This window comes from Natrix helvetica (assembly GCF_964273705.1).
Source record: "Natrix helvetica genome assembly, chromosome: 3".
Lineage (NCBI taxonomy): Eukaryota > Metazoa > Chordata > Lepidosauria > Squamata > Natricidae > Natrix > Natrix helvetica.
This window is the reverse complement of record NC_138549.1, coordinates 63,362,949-63,381,814: the sequence shown is the minus strand read 5'-3', so window position 1 is coordinate 63,381,814 and position 18,866 is coordinate 63,362,949. Positions and strand designations below refer to the sequence as shown.

The following is an 18,866-nucleotide window of genomic DNA, read 5'->3' as shown; positions in this document are numbered from 1 at the left end:
GCGGGGAAGAAACCAAGAATAAAACTTAAAATAATGCAAGACATACGGAAAAGAGGAGGTTTGAAAATGCCCAATTTAAAATTATACTATGAAGCAGTAGTTTTATCAACAATTAGTGATTGGATTAATCTAACAGAGGATAGAATACTGAATATTGAGGGATATGATTTGGTATATGGTTGGCACACTTATTTAATATATGATAAGAAGGCGGATAAGATTTTTAAAAGCCATATATTAAGGAATGCCCCATTGCGTGTCTGGAAAAAATACCAATATAGGCTAAATGATAAGATACCTATGTGGGTAGTACCCAGACACACGATAGAGAATATAAGTATAGAACAAAAACAGGATGTAATGACATATAGAGAACTTCTTAATATAGAAAGAGGTGTACTACAGTTAAAGCCTTTGAATGTATTAAGAGAGGAAAGCGAAATTCAAACCTGGTTCCAATATGGACAGCTACAAGCTAGATGGAAAAAAGACCAGACAATTGGTATCACGCAAAATGAGGATAGTTTGGTAAAACAAATTAGGGACCAGAGTCAAATGCATATAAAAAGGTTGTATAATATACTGATAGAAACAGATTCTGAAATAGAGTTAGTTAAAGATTGTATGATAAAATGGGCACAAAATTTTGAAGAACCAATAATGTTGGGAACATGGGAAAAGATTTGAGTAAGAAATGTAAAATTTACGCAAGCTCAGAATTTGAGAGAGAATTTTTATAAGATGTTTTATAGATGGCATTTAGATCCTAAAAAGCTAGCTTGTATGTATCCGAATGTACAACCTAAATGTTGGAGGTGTGATTGTGCTGATGCTATGTATTACCATATATGGTGGACTTGCAAAAAAGTCAAAGCATTTTGGATAAAAATATGGTGGGTTATTCAAAATATACTTAAAAAGAGGATAAAGTTCACTCCCCAGTTGTTTTTGTTAGGTATAATTACAGACTGTACAGTTATAGAGACTAATTTGATTTTGAACTTAACGACGGCAGCAAGATTGTTGGTGGCGCAGTACTAGAAGAGGGAAGAATTGCCTACTATTCAAGAATGGGTTAGGGTTAGGGTTAGGGTTAGGGTTAGGGTTACTAAAAGTAGTAAATCTAGCAGAGATGGCCAAAATCACAGCATAATTGAAGGACCATTCAGATGAGAAATATAAGTTGGAATGGAGAAGATGGATTGATTATATTCAAAATAAATATTGGACTAAAAAATTTCAATTAGCTTATGAGTGAAGGCACAAGGAATGTTACAATTGATCTAAAGTTAGTTTAACAAAAGGGGAATTAAAGCACAAGAGGAGGTAGGATGTTAAAGTCAGTTAGCTTATGTTAGCGTATGATTGTTAAATGTTTATACCCTGTATTTTGCTCTGGGAGGTTGGGGGGAGGGAGAGTTGGAGGGGGGCTAGGGTTGGGGGTGGAGGGAGGGAAGGGGAAGGGGAAACAGTTGTAAAATTTATTAAAATTTTTAATAAAAAAAAAGATCCAGTTCATTGGATACAATTTATTCCCGGTTATGTTTCCCCAGAACTGCAGTCTTAATGTGCTTTAAAAGATTATTTCATTCCAGTTCCATAAAATGTTGCACCTGACTTCCAAAGATTTTAATTTTAAAAGACAGATGGGCACTCAAAATAAAATAGGGGTAAATATTTTGGCAAGAGTCTTTCATTGCATTTGACAAGCACCTTGAATAAGCTACTTCTATATGAAAAGTCATCTGCTAATTTCTTGGAGTACACATTCCCCAGAAGTAATTCACTGCATATGTAATTCAGTCACCTGCCTTGCCTTCTGACATTCTGCTGTAAACATGCTTCCATGTTTACATAATGCAACTGCACATTTAAAAAATAGGGAACAAATAGCATTATATGTTTACAGAGAATTTGGAGTTGAGTAGATGCATATATGTTTATTTATTATATAGAATATATTATAGTAGTTAAAGTATTAAACTAGGATCAGAGAGATGTTCAAATCCATCCTCTGCCATAGAAATATACAAGATACTTAGGAGTCACTCATTATCTCTCAGCTCAGCCTAATTCACAGGTTTTTATATATGTTTCCCCAAGCAAGTATAAAATGTGTCCATACAGTGTGATAAGCCACCATTGACTTAACCATGGCTTATTGAATAAGCTCCAATTAGCTTAATTCACATAATATACTAAGCTATAAACCGTAGCTTACAAACCACAATGGATGAATTAACATATTTTGAACCAAAACCAAAGAAACTACAATATTGTTCTGCACAATATATGAACCTAGTGAATATGCGGTCTTGTCTAGGTTGCTAGAAAAGAAATATTATCATACTTAGAAAATCTTAAAGCACAGTGTGGATAAACTCCAAAAATATTAGGTATTACTTTATATAATATATTTACTGAATACTGATACTGAAATACACTGTATTTCAAGAATTTTGACATGAGATAAATTAAGATGGAGAAGCCTCTTCTTCAGATAATGTGTTAAATACAAATACCATATTTTTGGAGTATAAGACGCACCTTTTTCCCTCAAAAAAGAGGCTGAAAATCTGGGTGTGTCTTATACATCGAATACAGCATTTTTTGCCTCCCGAAGCCCCACCCCCTTTACCAAAATGGCCATGCATACCCTTATGGAGCCTTTCAGAGAGCTCCTGGGGGCTGGGGAGGGCAGAAATGAACAAAAAAACAGGCCATATTTTGCCCCCCCCCAACCCCACTCTATAAGCCTCCATAAGGCTATGCATGCAAAAAAATTTGACAAAAAATGGGCCCGTTTTCGCAAAAAAAACCGTGCTGTTTTTTGCTCATTTTGCCCCCACCCAGGAGCCCTCTGCAAGCCCCCCCCCCCCCAGCTATTCATGCCTCTCTTTTTTTGAAAAACAGGCCATTTTGGGGAGGTTTGCAGATTGCAAAAATGGTTTTTTTCACCTTTTGGAAAGCTCTTTAACTGATTGATGAGAATTACATTGATCAAGTGCTCTGCCAGCAGAAACAAAGGGTTAGATCAGGGGTGTCCAAACTTGGGAACTTTAAGACTTGTGGACTTCAACTCCCAGAATTCTGGGAGTTGAAGTCCACAAGTTTTAAAGTTCCCAAGTTTGGACACCCCTGGGTTAGATGCTGCAGATTGTCAGCGATTTCCTTCTCTAGCCCATGGATAGATACACCTGGAAACATCTACCTGCCTACCTACTCTCTCTCTCCCCCTACCTATCTACTGTATTTCTCTCTCTTTCTCTCCCTCTCTATCCCTCTATCTACCTACCTACTTTTTTTAAAAAAAATTGCCTCTTCAAAACGTTGGTACATCTTATACTCCGGTGCGTCTTATACTCTGAAAAATACGGTACATGTTTGATTGCAATGCACAATGCCAAGAATTTATTCTGCACATTTCTGGATTACATTTTAATTAAGTCCACCAAGTCTGAACTGAAACAATACCAGAGATTTTCTGTAGATGACTGCCAATTTGTATACTTCCATTGAGTTAGAAGATTTCTTTTTCCCACTTCCCCAGATTTTAGATGCTTAACAAGTAGTCCTCAAATTATGACCACAATTAAGACCCAAAGTTCCATAGCTAAGGAAGGTAGTTGTTAAGTAAACTGCACCCGATTTTAAGATCTTTTTTGCCATGGAACTTAATTGAATCCCAGCAGATGTTAAGCGAATCAAGCAGTTGTTAAGTAAATCCAATTCCCCCGCTGACTCTGCTTGTTGGAAGCCAGCAAGGAAGGTTGCAAATGGAGATCAGATGACCTCGGGATATTGTGGCTGTTGTAAATTCACTGCCACGCATTCAAATTTTGATCATGTGACCCAGGGGGATGCTGCAACAGTTGTAACTGCAAGGACTAGTTGTAAGTCACTTTTTTCAATGTTGTTGGAATGGTTGCTAAACTAATAGTTGTAAGTCAAGAGCTACCTGTACTTGCATCCAGAAAAGAAAGAAGCATCATAAGGGCTATGTTTTTTAGGTTTTTCCATGGAACTAAGAATGTAAGCTCTGCCTGGATACTACCACACATTAGCTGAAAATAACAAGGTCATTTTCTCAATCCATACAGGACGAGTTGACAATATAGTTGTTGCAAAAGGTATTACTGAATATACTCTCAACTACTTGCAGCCTTCAACTGAATATGAAATCAGCCTAAAGAGTATAAGGGGCAGAGAGGAGAGTGAATCACTTTTACATACCATGTATACAGGTATGAGATGCATCTTTGAAAATATACTAGAAGTGTAACAAGTTTATTTGGAGAAAAGATAACTCATGATGGACAAGCATTATTAATTAATTATAGGATGACCCTGTATCCCATTGATCCCACTGAACTAGGCCTTTCAATGAACACAAATTTGGGGAAGCTAAAGAAAGTTCAATCTAATTATATTAATGAATTCCTGCTGTGGTCTACTTAGAAGTCTAAGCCTCAGACTAAATTGGCCATATTGAACTACTAGTCAAATTCAAATATTCCACTAAATAGCTATTTGATGCATTGGCCCTGACAAAGTAAAGAGACAAATGTTAATCTGGGAAATAAATTTTGAATTCTTCCTTTGGGACAAAGCTCCACCATTACCCACTGAGAAATAAGTTATAAAGAAAGGAGCAATAGTAAACAATACGTAAAACATTCTACCCCAATAGAATCAACTTGTATTATTCTAAATCAGAGATAACTTCATCTGGACTTGAGCCAGCTAACCCTTTCAAATTGCCTAAGGTTGAAAAATGTTAGCCAATTTAGTTATCATTCATTTATATTTATATCTTTATATTAATGTTGACTCGAAAATCATACTATCGAAATTTGGCCTTAAGGATAATTCAGGAGCAGTAGAGGAATGGTAAGACTAAAATGTGGTCCACAAATTCAATATTTAATCCAACTATTTCTATAATTCGTATCTTCAGATATTATCACAGAATATATCTTGATCGAGCAATAATAATATGCCTAGTTACAGTTATATATAACAAACAATGTTTTTCCAAAGTTTCAGATATATGCTGAAAATTTATAGGCTTCATCGGTTTACATCATTTTCTTCTATCTTCCTTTTTTGAGAGAGGGAAGGGCAGTGATAAAATATCTCTGGTCATATATGAATGTTGTGTTATTCCTGAAGAGATAATCCAAACAAGTTTTAAACCAATTACTTCATAGTCCAGTAAGATCTAAGCTTGAAGTACAGCAGCTTCAAGGGAGGCTGCTACAAAGAAACAATTAAGTGCTTCAGGGACAATGCATTTTAGTTGGGAATGTGTTGATAATGATTATTCTAAAACATTTGTTTATTGAGACATCCGTTCATCCATCATGTCTATTGAGATTTTCAGTCATCCGGGTCATGGTTGTCCCAAAGCTGCTTTTTCAAGAGGCAACTGGACTTTCTGGTTTTTCTTTGAAGAAGTTTCACTTCTCATCTAAGAAGGTTCAAGAAACTCCAGTTGCCTCTTCAAAAAGCACCATTGGAACGTTCATCCATCAGATCAATGACTCTGAATGGCTTACAAAGCTTCAATGAGGTGTTTTGCTCTCATAAGCCACCCAGAGTCACTCTACTGGGGAGATGGGTGGCACATACATTTAAGAAATAAATTTAAGAAATAAAAAACATTATTCTCCTGCATAAATTTTGCATACATAAACATAATTCTTTACTATGTTTTCTATTGTCTTGGTCTTATTTTTTCATTATTACTAGTTGCTGAAATGACTACATAATTCTGATGACTACATCATCTTGCTTTTTGCCTCTTTTGCAGCCATGGATCATCCAAAGAATTTGATTGCCATAAACATTACCCCAACAGAAACCTTGCTGAAATGGGATCCACCTGGGGTTGAAGCTGAAAACTATGTCATTGTGCTTACCCATGACAGTGGTATGTGTTTATGTAATGATCAGCATTCATCATGTAATTGAGGCAACCACCACCAATCAGCTAATCTAAACACAAGTGGCTGGGCCTGATGGTGAAAGTTGATATTAATCATTAAATGCTGAAGAATGTTTGGCATTAATTTCATTATATTTTACAACAATATTTTTATTCTCACACTTTTATCACTCGCACTTTAACTATCAGATTTGGGACAGGCCCTCCATCTTTCTCAGTCACAGTTGAGTGAAAGACAACTATTCTTAATTTTTCTCAGTTGTTATGCTTTCAGACCTTTCCATCTCCACCCTTTGCTATATTTCAAAGAAGCAGAAATTTGTTTAACATTTGTGATGCAAGTATAACCATATTTTTTAGAAGTGTAAACTGTTAGTTAATAAGACAGTTAGCCATTGACTCAGTACTGTTCCCTTGCAGAAATAAGAACTACTGTAATTCAGAACTAATAAGAACTATTGTAATTCAGGACAAAAAGATCTGCTTTGTTGTCCTTCTTCAACATTATTTACTTCTGGCAGGATTCCTGCAATATAGGCTGAATTTGTGTCTACACATTTTTCCCTACCAAGAAGGGATGTTGTGTATGAATCACAAAATAGTTCCCAACTGTGGCATGGGAATGAATATCCCTGTTTATCCTAATATTAAAAATGAATCTTCCATAAGATTTATGACTTAACATGAATTCAGCAGATCCAGTTTTTGAGACTTGCTGAATTTGTATCTGATTGTGGTCTTGCTAAAGTCTGAATTATTAATATACCTGGTCTATTGCTATCTGAAAAATGATTGTGTGGTTCTACCTTTATTTCCTTTGTAAGATTGAATGAGCTATCTGATAATTAATTCTAATTCTTGTTTCCATTTGGATCCCACCCAGCCTCATGTTCTGTTCAATCCTTTTGCCTCTGATTTCAGTTGCAGGAGAAACTATTTTGGTGGACAGGATCGAACAAGAATATAAACTTATTGATTTACTTCCCAGTACCAGCTATCAAGTCACCATGTATGCCATCAATGGGCCTGTCACAAGTAGAACCATCTTCACCAACTTTACTACTCGTAAGTATTATATATTCCTCCCTCTGGTAGGAATTTACAAATTGATTTCAAATACTAGGAGGAAATGAAAGGGAAGTATTGCTTGATACAGATAAGACACAATTGCATCTATGTTTTCTGGGTTAAGCTCAGTAGTTTATTGTATATTGTTCATTTTCTGCTCCTCCTCTTGCTCAGAATTGTTTTTAAAAACATAAAGAATAACATAGAGATGGGCAGTTTCTTCAGTTAGGGAGTGGAAATTTGTTAGTCGCAATGAATCCTAAGAACCTGGCTGGCATTTTTTCCCCTGGGAAACTATAACTTCTGCATGACTCATTTTTTAAAATCCATATCACCTCTACATAGATATGTAGGCCTCTTCCTCAATTCCTTTCCTATCTTTACAGTTTTGGATCCGCCATCAAATCTTACAGCAAGTGAAGTGACTCGGCGAAGTGCTCTTCTTTCATGGCTTCCTCCTGTAGCTGAGATTGAGAACTACATCATGACCTACAGATCCCCTGATGGAAGCCGCAAGGTGGGGCTTTCAGCTCCATTATGAGGGATGGCAACATTTTGTGGTTGTATCAAAGAATTTGGGAGCATCTATGTTAAGTCTATTTTCAGGTTTCCTGTTCACTTACACTACAATTCTCATGAGTTTTCTGTCTCATAATGGTAGGAATCAATACTGCTGATTTTTGGAAAGTGGCCACGTCTGGCCACTTGTGGCCTATAATGATAAGTGATTGAATCAAACAAAATGCCACTTTGAGATTTTTCTTTTTGTGCTTGCATGTAATGACCCTAAGGCAGGGGTGTCAAATTTGCATCATCACAGCGGCATCGTGTGGCTTAGTGTGACTTTTTCCCCCTTTGCTAAACTGGGTGTGGGCATGGCCAGCACCTGACACATCCAGCCCGCAGGCCACACATTTGTCAGCCATGCCCTAAGGAGTCTTGAATCACTTGCATAGTAAAACAATTGTTTGCAGTCATTTCTCCTCCCTGGTTTATTCTGAAGTGGTTTCCATTGTTTCATTACTATTCCTAATGCACCTACAAATCAAGAATCATATATTTAATATGATGTTGCTACAGTACAGAACAATAAACATGGCTATTTGTTGAAAGCATTAAAAGCAAGGGCAGTATGTTAAGAGTAAATGGCTATGAGGTCACAAGAGCAATCTAGACAATCAGGAATAACAAAGCCAACTCTTAAATTCTTTTAAAAAGCATGAGTTTAAAGGAAGGACTTCCTTCCCTTCTGGCACACAAAATAACTCAGTGCTCCTGTTTGGCTGTGTGTTACTTAATGCTTTAAAGTACAGAGCCCTTCATCATGGGTTGGAGAAGAAAACAGTGTTTCTTAAATGGAAGGTTCTGTTTATTTGTTTTTGCTGCGGAAAGTTGTAAACACTGATTATCTGTATAGACATACATCTAACCTCTTGTTCCGAGTAACCAATCATTCATTCCAGAACTGTACATGAGACTGAAAACTTGAAATATCACAGAAGGCACTAGCAAGCCATTACTATATTATTACCAAAAAACACTAAATTGACCCTTTTAAGTAGTTACTGAGAGTAGCTCTCAAATTGAAGGAACATTTACCATTTTATTTATGATCTACTTTAGTAGTTTTACAGCATTATTGTTATTATTTCAGTAAGATAGTACTCATGCCTGCACAGTATGAAAAACTAATGGAAGGAAGCAACAGGCAAGCAAGCAAAGCTGGCTAGTCTCTTCCCTTGCAGATGAGAATCCTTTCACACTTTTATTCAGAGCGTTTCCCCACTTCTATTCAACCCATTCTGCACTGTAATCGCTGAAGAAAAATACAATTAGAAATAGCATTATATCTTGGCCAACCGTAGGGGGATTGTAGAAGAGATAAGATACTTCTGTCTCCATATTTTTAAAGACATGGTTTATTAAATAGATTTATGCACTATTTTTATCCAAAAAAAACCTCCTGTAAACTTCACTTAACTAAAAACATTCTACGCTTTCACAGAAGCAATTTCCATCAGTTGACCTGCCAACTACTGCAGAGAGTGAAGAAAGCTAATATCACTTTTATCCAAACTTGCATGCAAATTTTTAAAGGCTTTTTGCAACATTTTTGTATAGCTTTCTTATTGATTTGATTTAATGCTTCCCAAGGCAAAAAACTTTGTGTGCCCCACATATACTAAAACAATATAAAAACAGGTAGTCTTTAATTTACAACCGTTCATTTAGTGACCGTTCAGTTTCAAGACCATTGAAAAAGTTATTTATGACGGTTGCAGTGTCCCAGAGTCATGTGATCACCTTTTGCAACCTTCTGACAAGCAAAGTGAATGGGGAAGCCAAATTCACTTAACAACAGCGTTATTAACTTAACAACTGCAGTGATTCACTTAAAAACTATAAAGTGGCAAAATTCACAACTATTTGTTTGATCAAAAAATGGGTGGGGGACAGGGCAGAAATAAAATAATATATTGATACATCAACACCAGGTCTGGGACCAAAGCCAGATTTTAAAAGTTTTTCGGAACCCCGGGAAAGAGGGTGTTACCCTTATCTCCAGGAGGATGCTGCCTGGTGGGGGCAGCTGTGACAGAAAATGGACCCTTTCTTGATACTATAATAAACAGGGCTGCTGGGCAGCTATCAGCAAAGCCATACATTAAGGGCAGAAAAATAACTGGTTCAAGTTTGTTTCCTGTTTGCCTGGTTGGTTGATTAATTGATTGATTTGTGTTGTTTATAAGATCAATTTAATCTAGACTGTATGGTTTTATTGTTTTATCTGTTTTTATTGGGTTTATGGGTTTGTACACTGCATATAATCCATTGAAGTTGGGCTAATAAATTCAAACAAATAATTATATAAAATTCCTGTCTAGACAACTCCAAGTTTCAGTATCAGCCTGAAAATTCACACATAATAGACAAACAGAATACTCTTATCTCGCACTGCAGTGTTCTTAGATGTAAGAACAAAATCCTCAAGTCAGATACAAGCTGATAAGAATAGATACAGGGTTTTTATCTTTGTCCAATAATCAAGAAGTGATGTAGAGATCCATCTCCAATTTTTAGAGCAAAATGCTTCTTAACGATCAGTCTCTGAGAAATGTTTGTAGAAAAGGGATATTGTCCTCTAGTTTTGTTTGACGTCTTGTCATAGAGATTTGGAAAACTAGATATAGGATTACAGTAGACAGCAGAGGTTTTCCGGTATCTGAATCTGAGAAAATAGAAGCAGAATATTAATTTTTTTCTGGCAGTTTATGTTTCTTTTCTATTTCTGGATATTTATTTTGTAAATTGTTTTATTTGGAGTTTTAACCTTCTGTATGCCATCTAGAGTTACTCTGGTGAGATGAGCTGCTATACAAATAAAGTAAAGTAAGTAAGCAACAGTGAAACTTAGAAGTTTGTCATGGAAATTTTTATCATGATAAATTCTTAGTTTAGCAGAAATGAATTATCCCAAATAGCTGACTTTGTTTCCAATCTCTTGAATGGGATTATAGGGACCTTCTCCATTTCCTCAGCACGCTAATTCCTCCCAGCTCCCCTGCATGAGTCCCTTCTCAAATCAATCTTCCATGTTTTTCATGTCAGTTTTGTGCAATTGGCTATTCTCTGGCAGCTCAAACAAGAGAATAAGACTAATCTACAACTTTGACAGTAGTAGTAGTAGTAGTAGTAGTAGTAGTAGTAGTAGTAGTAGTAGAAGAAGAAGAAGAAGAAGAAGAAGAAGAAGAAGAAGAAGAAGAAGAAGCAGAAGAAGAAAAAGAAGAAGAAGAAGAAGAAGAAGAAGAAGAAGAAGAAGAAGAAGAAGAAGAAGAAGAAGAAGAAGAAGAAGAAGAAGAAGAAGAATCTAGCATATTCTGTTCTATTACATTTAAGACCCATCCATATTGGTATAATTGATTTTCCATGTACTCCTATATTTTTGATCAGGTCTTGGTTGACGTCCACTGCCAGGAGTCAAAGGTTCAAGATAACAATCTTGGTGTTGGAGAATTTCCAGATACCTTTTCCTCATTTGCTATTCATTCTCATTTCTTACCCAAGCTCTGCAAATTTCATCTCTGTTATATTTGTGTTTCCATTTTGTTGATGATACACACAAAGGAGTTGAAAGTGGATGCAGAAGATACTTGGATCCGCCTAGAAGGTCTTTCTGAAAATACAGAGTACACTGTGCGCCTGCAAGCAGCTCAAGATGCTGTGAGGAGTGGATTTATCTCCACTATCTTCACTACAGGTAAGAGCAGTACATCACATGTTATCCTGTTTTGCATAGCCACCATAGCTACCATAGTTTTGTTAAGAGAGGGATTTTTAAAATGAACTCTGTCTGATTTGCATCATTCCTTATAATATAACTGCTCAGGTTCAGAACAGCATAAATGCAGAGCAATTTTCATAACTATCTCATGCACTGTCAGTTACCATTACTAAGCTTAAACCTCCTAGCAAAAATTAATTCTCCTTCCTCTCCTACGCACAAAACAGTGAAAGTAAAATGCATTCTGGAGTCTGTTTACATAATAGGAAGTAGGAAGTAGCATTGCCATGAGCACAACAAAGACAGGCCAACAAAAGCAAACACTTGGTCTCTAAATGTTTGGGTTTTCACACATGCATTCATGCAGTCATATGGGGATATTGATAAGAGACAGGAAAAGGTTGGGATGGGATGGGATGGGCTCTTTCTCCGATATCTCCACCATAGTTTTTCATTTCCTGATCTAGCACAGAAGGAAAAAATGGGAAATGGGAATGGATCTCCCAGCCTGCTTTACATAATCAGAATGACTAGAAATGGCAGATATATGACTGTCCCAGTCATCCCAATTTATGGAACAGAGTTTCTGAACCTGTTGAGTGAGGAGATCAGTCCCACCATGCAAATCTTTCCACGGGAGTTCAAGATAGAGATTTTCCAAACTAGTCATCTGTTTCCAAAGTTAGCAATGAACTAAGGACATGAATAGATGACACAAGGGAAACACAAATGTACTTCTTCAGAAAATAATGTATTCCTTTTTAATTTTCTTCCAATAACACTAAACTTCCTATCCTGTTTATTATTTGACTTCTGTGTGGAATTGCAAAATGAAACATAACAAAATCACAGTAGCAAATATAAATCCAGCACAGCATAATTTAAGGCAAGGGAAATTTAAGGAAAAAAAGGTTTTGACTGGTACTAGGAAAAGAATAGAAGTAATACCAGAAAATCTGTCTGAAGAAAGAGTCCCAAAGAGAGGATGCATCATTAAAAAGGCACTGCTGCCAGTTGATTTACTTTGGATGATAGGAAGCCAATTTTAGCAGATTCTTCTGTGGATAAACTTTTACACAAGGTAATTTCATTGCAATTCCAACATACCTGGAGGGTTTCCAGCTCCTCAAGGTGGTCCACACAGGGAAGCAGAAGCATTGAGTGTTAACACTAACTTTTTGTTAGGTTACAGTATCAGAATCTTGCAGATCTGAAAGCACTTCTCTCCTTTACTTTTACTGTCCAGAAAACTAGGGAGGGTCCCTTCTAAGATGCTTCCCATGCCCCTTTTCCTTCTGTGGACTGAGGTACCCTTTGCATCGTGGTTGCCTAGGCTGTGGCTCTTCCTCCTGTCTCCCAAGGTCATTCCCATATACCATTTACAATAGTGCCACCAAGGCTGACAAGCCAGCATAGGTCTTTCAAAATAACATAATACGTTACATATATTCATTTCAAAGTTGTTGCAAAAAATTCAGACTTACTATTTGGAGTTTCCAAAGGGCTTTCAAAAATGCACCTGCACTGTAAAGTGTTACAGTGATTTTTCTCCAGGTCATGAGCTAGCAGAAAACTATGTTACTATAAAATGCACTGCCCACAGTTCCAATCACTAGACAGAACCACCAGAATGAGTTTTTGCCCAAAAAAGAATAAAGAGAAATGAGAGATGTAGGGTGCAAATGTCTCATTTGGTCCAATTATTCGCAGTGGAAGACACCCGCCCCTCCCCATTTCTTCCACATGCATGCAAATATATACTTTTTTTTTGCCACCCACTGCAATAGTTCCACTTGTCTTGCAACCCAGGGCAAGAGAAGGTGGGAAGCAGATCTTTTGGTGCCAGTTCTCTTTCTCTTCAGCTGCCACCTCCCACGGGGAAGCTGTTCAATACACTCCCTGAAGATTACATACCATAGCACCTAATCTGAACATGGGCTGCATTTTCCAACATGTGTCTTATGGAAGCCCATTGCTGTGCTGGAGTGTGGGTTGTAATCCCAGTTGCTATAGTTTTTATATTTCTGTATATGTTTCTGTTACTTTTTATATTGTGAACCTCCTGGAATCATGTATATGAGATTGGCAGCCATATAAGTCCATTAAATATATACACATGAAAGCCCACATGCATGCATGCATGAACATACACGCGCCTGTAGATCAGATACTGCTGTGGAAAGTTTACTGTGATCACCTTCCCACCTTGCCTTCCTAGGACAGTTTCTTGGTCCTACTCAATATCTCTGTAGGATAAGATAAGAGCCATTCCTCCCCCACATTTCTCTTGCTATTCTTTTGCCCCTTCTGCATCACTCTCAGGAAGCCCCTCCCATTCAGGGTAGAGAAAATGAATAGTTTTACCCAACTGTTTTAATACCTAACATTTATTTATTCCCTATACAGCAAGATTTTTAAAAAATGAATATCTAACTCCACAATCTGAATGTTTCCTTTGTGTTGAAATGTCATTTTATGAAACACGTTGTTATAATCCAGGTGCTACTGAGAAATCTCGCCTTAGCAGAATACTATTCTGTAAACACATTGTGAATAATAGCAGAACAAAGGGATAGCTGTGTGAAATTACTTCTTTAGAAAGTCACGTTCAAAAATGGTCAAACCCAATTTCATTTGTATTAAAAGTGTTCAGAAGAGATGACAAAAGGGAAAAGAGCTGTCCACTCACTCGCACTGCCTGTGTTTATATCTAGTAGCCTAAAAGGAATTCCTTGTACCTATTGCAGACCTATGCTTCACTGAGACAAATAAAAAAGGCTTTTGAAGTGTCAGTTAACAACAGTAGCTATCAGCAGACACAAACCCCGCTTGCTTTAAATAGCTAGAGATCAGTGGTTGCTACCTTATTCTTCCTTCCACTTCAGGATAAAGGATTAGAACAAGTTTTTTGCAAAGGATAAAAGAGTTTTCAAAGTGATTCATCCAGCTTAGTTAAAGCTTATCAAATTGGTTGGTGTAATTTGATATAGCATGCTTATATACATCTTCTCACTTGGTCACTTTTCGTAGAATCATAGTATTGGAAGGGTCCTAGGAAGTCTTCTAGTCCAACCTCCTGCCCAGTGCAGAAATCCTCATTACATCCTGGATATATGGTTGTCCAATTTTTTTCTTGAAATCTTCCAGTAATGGAGCACCCATGATTTCAGGAAGCAGGTTGTTCCACTGCTTAATAGCTCTTACATTTAGGAAATTCCTCCTTATTTCAAATGTGAACGTATCACTGTAAAGCTCCAATACATTGTGTTCTACCTGTAAATGTTCTAGAGAATAAATGCACACTCCCTTCCCTATGACATCTCTTCATCTACCAGATGATTGGTGTCATGTGTCCCCTTAGCCTTCTCTTCTGTAAGCTAAACACATCACATTCCTTTAAACAAACTTTGGAGGATTTCGTTTACAAGGGGGTCCCCCCTCCTTAGCATCTTTGTGGCTTTTCTCTGCATTCTTTCCACTTGTCAATGCCTTTGATTTACACCACCACAACCAACTTCTATACTTTAAGAGTTTTTCTGTTTAGTAATGAAATGCTATGAATGGGCCAGATTTTAGAACCATCTTCAACCCTAGATGCATGGGTTTTACTAATAGGGAGTCCACTATAGGTATCTAGGATCACGAGCCAATCCAGTGCAGATTTGGCAATCCTCACATCCTCTCAGTCAGCCTTCCAAGGGCACTACAGAGGTGGATCGACTGAACACCCCTTAGAACAATCCTTCTCCAATCTGGGCTTCTAGAGGTATGGACCAACTTACAGAGTTCACAATATAATGTGTGTAGTCTGACAACAAGCAAAAACAAAAAAGTCTCAAGACACCAGTCTGATTAAATTCTAGTAATGCTTTCCAGAACAATAAGATATGATTAACAAAAAGTAAATTCCCTGGCTGTACACTGAAAGTGTTATGCCTGCTCATGTTTATTGGAAACATAACAAAGAGGCCTTTTATTCCTTGCATCTTGTTAATAACTATCTCTCTTTGTTGTTCATATGTATAGAAACCTTTAGGGGAAATACATTACAAGTTACACAAAGAAAACATTGTTTTGAATGTCACCCATTTCTTCCAAGGTCTGTTGAAAGTTTTAAAGGTATTAATATAAATGGAAAATAAATAATCCCCATGAAGTGAGTTGAGGAGTACAAGCAGTTTAAATATTGTAAAAAGTAAATGTCTCTCTGCACAGTGAAAGCCTTGGAAATATCTATGCACCTAAAAAAAGGAAATCATATAAGCAATATTAGTCCCAAAGGCAAAATTGTATGTGTTCATTGTCATTAAAGCAATGAAGAGCTGTTTGCCATGCCCTGCAAAACTCTTGCTCCATTTCTTGAGAAGCAGAGATAAACAAAATATGTGCAAAACAACCCAAATTAGCTATTAGTACTAATGACATTACCTAGTTTGGATAATGAAATGTCCACAAGAAATCTACCAAGCTCAGAAAACACCAAGAACCCCTCACAACCCAAATTATTTGATACAGTTCAATCATTTACTAGTACAGAAATTATACATAAGTGTATGCAGTATTCTTCATGGTACTTAAGAATAGCATAATCATTGTTTTCTATTTACAAAATCTTAGTCATCTGTAGAAGCACAACAACTGATCTGATGTTTTGAACCAGGGACATCCCAAGTTAAGTCTAGGTCTGTGGCTAGAATTTTTGTGTTATTTATTTTCCCCTCACTCTAAACTGTACCCCTTATTTGGGCCAAGGTTTGTGCAAACTCAACACCACGGTCAAGTCAGAAGGTCAAAAAGACTGATAGCAGAGAACATTTCTCTTCCAAGGTACACCTCAAGAGTATCATGCACTAGAAGGAGTCTAAATGGGAAAGGGGTCCCTATTTGCAAGAAAGAGGGGTGTCTTCAATGGTTGTCTCCAGAAGTGCCCTTTGTACAGCAATTCTAGCTAACCTTCTCAGAGGAAGGTTGCATAGAAATCCCTCTCAGCAATTCCCATTTACATTGCTGATTGCTGGGACTCATGGCAAAACAATGGCTAATGTGGCAAAAAAGAGTATTTGTCTAAGATCATACAGCCAGGGTTCTCATGGCCCGTGTCTTTTGCTAGCTAGTCAGAGGTTTGTCATCATCATTGTTGTTACCTCAAAACCAGTCTGAGCTTGTTTGATGCCCAGTTTTTCTGTGCAGTTGTTCCTTCAAATAATTGGTAAAAGAATGGTTGTAAATCAAGGACTACCTGTAACCTCCCATGGATCAAGTTCCTCCATAGCTCTGAATAATTTCTTGTTGTCAAATTGGAAGTGACCCTTAGATCACATCCCTAGTTATCAGCAAAAAATACAAGAGATATTCATATTAAGGAGCCTATTTTCTTTTCTTTGAAGTAAACTCACAGGATGTGACTTACTTAATTGATCTGAATTAATTATGAATGATATCCCTGGTAGTGCAATATGCAAACAATCCTGAAACCTCTCTTCTGCTGCTATCGCCCTCATCTACAGGAGGCCGTGTGTTTATGAATCCTCAGGACTGTGCCCAACATTTGATCAACGGCGACAATTTGAGTGGTGTTTACACCATTTCCCTTAATGGGGATCAGAGCCAGAGAGTGCAAGTATACTGTGATATGACTACAGATGGCGGTGGATGGATTGTAAGTGAATAAACGATGCCACATGTTACCAAGTTCATTGATCAAAGGTAGAAGAAAATGAATGCATCTAGTCCAGCATATAAACGATACAACTTTTGTGTAGTGCAACTTTTCATTTTACAAATACCAACTTACGTTTTGAATGTTTGCCAAAATAACTATCTTTGTTCATTTTTTTTTCAAAATTCTTTCATCTCTTCACTTCTAAATTAGAGGTAGCAGAGCAGAGGTTTCTGAAAAGAATCTTAAATCATGAAAAAATATTTTAGTCCATCAGAGGCTCTGAGGTTATTAGCGTGAAACTCTAAGGGTTGTTGTTATAGGACAAGTAGATGGAAAAAAATTATATTGAGGCCCATTTTAAATGGCTGATCTTCAAAAGAAAACTTATTTTAGAAAGCAAATGTTGGGTGGGATTTTACAGGTGCTTACTGTATATTTTACCTGAATGAAAGTTATTAGATAAAGGATGTAAAGCAGGAACGAAAAATATGAATCAAACATCAGAATGTCTTGCTGAGATATTCTATTTCCCATGCCCTGAGGACTAAGTTAATAATAGTTACAATCAGGTTCCTTGTGATTGGTTTTACACTGAAACTTCTTTTGGGAGTGAAGCTGCAACTGATTCATGGTTCTATCAAGGAAATTAATCAACAGTGAAATATCCATGTTCATTGCTCGATATATTGCAGCTAGAGGGAATGTGTGGACCCAGGATAGGCTACCAAAGACCTGTGAGGTGATTTACTCTCAAAAGGAAATGTGTTTCATTTTTAATCAAGGTATGGGCAAAAGGCCTTCTTGCTGATATTTTCATTTAATATGTAGGAGATAGGAGATTACACACATACAAACACACTCACACAAGCACGCATAACAGGATTAGATTGTAGTCAATATTGTGTATTAGCCATCCTCAAAAGATAGATCAGAGGTAGCAAAAGTAACTCTCACATACTGTAAAGCCAAGTAAGGCCATAAAATCCAAACATTTCTTACATAATCTGCATGCATTCTTGAAGAAAAATGTATTCCTACTCCATCCACTTCAAAGCTTGCTTATTCAATTTCATATTCAAATTTTCCCAGATAAAGCTGCCCATGTTCCAGGTTGGAGTGAATTTCACAATTGGCTTAAAATAAAAAAAAATCTTACTTTTGCTGCTTTCACAGCTGAGCAGAAATAGTTTTGGTTCCATCTACGATAGCACATCATGTTGATTCACTTGAGAAGTTGTCCAGCAACATATTCTATCGGCCAGAAATCATCCTTGATTTCCTGAAAGAGCTGGGGAAGAAATCATGTTTCAGATGTTTATAGAACTGCTGATATAGCAATAAATATTAAAAAGAGATAAGAATCAGCATTCAGTATTGAATATTCATATCTTCAGGACTACCTCATTCAACCAAAATTAATCTGTCCAATACAAACTATGGGGGGGGATGTTCATAGTTCTCTCTATGATCCCTTGGAATGGCTGAGGCTAGGAAGAGATACTTCTCTCCTGTGACAAGCCACAGGAAGACAGCTTGCCCCAACGGTGCAGGTCTTCTAGACGTTGGTCAAAATCAAACTGTTCCAGAAGATTTTTGGATAATTAATTAATATAGTTTCAGTAAAGTGGTTTTAAATAGTTTTTATTAAGAGATTTTAAACAGAAAAAAAGAACAGAGCAGTGTGCGTGTGTGTGTGTGAGAGAGAGAGGGGGGAGGGAGGGAGGGAGGGAGGGAGAGAGAGAGAGAGAGAGAGAGAGAGAGAGAGAGAGAGAGAGAGAGAAATTAAATCATCTTCTCAGCAGTTGTACATAGAAATCTAACCAAACCTCTACCCATAAGATTTCATCCTAACTTCCTTCTTTCTATAGCCTTTTTAATCTTCAAACCCATAAGCCACAAAATCATTT

At 37.0% G+C, this 18,866-nt stretch overlaps 1 protein-coding gene across 1 annotated transcript in view; it reads left to right on the top strand.

Annotated features, from left to right (window-relative positions):
* Positions 1–18,866, top strand: part of TNR (tenascin R) — a gene marked incomplete at its 3' end in the record, with an annotated part of 475,297 nt that overhangs the window by 442,834 nt on the left and 13,597 nt on the right. Inside the window, exons 14-19 of the mRNA XM_081945981.1 lie at positions 4,101–4,244; positions 5,813–5,932; positions 6,869–7,012; positions 7,402–7,532; positions 11,141–11,273; positions 16,805–16,956. Coding sequence (XP_081802107.1) covers positions 4,101–4,244; positions 5,813–5,932; positions 6,869–7,012; positions 7,402–7,532; positions 11,141–11,273; positions 16,805–16,956 — 824 coding nt within the window. The remainder of the gene's footprint in view (positions 1–4,100; positions 4,245–5,812; positions 5,933–6,868; positions 7,013–7,401; positions 7,533–11,140; positions 11,274–16,804; positions 16,957–18,866) is intronic.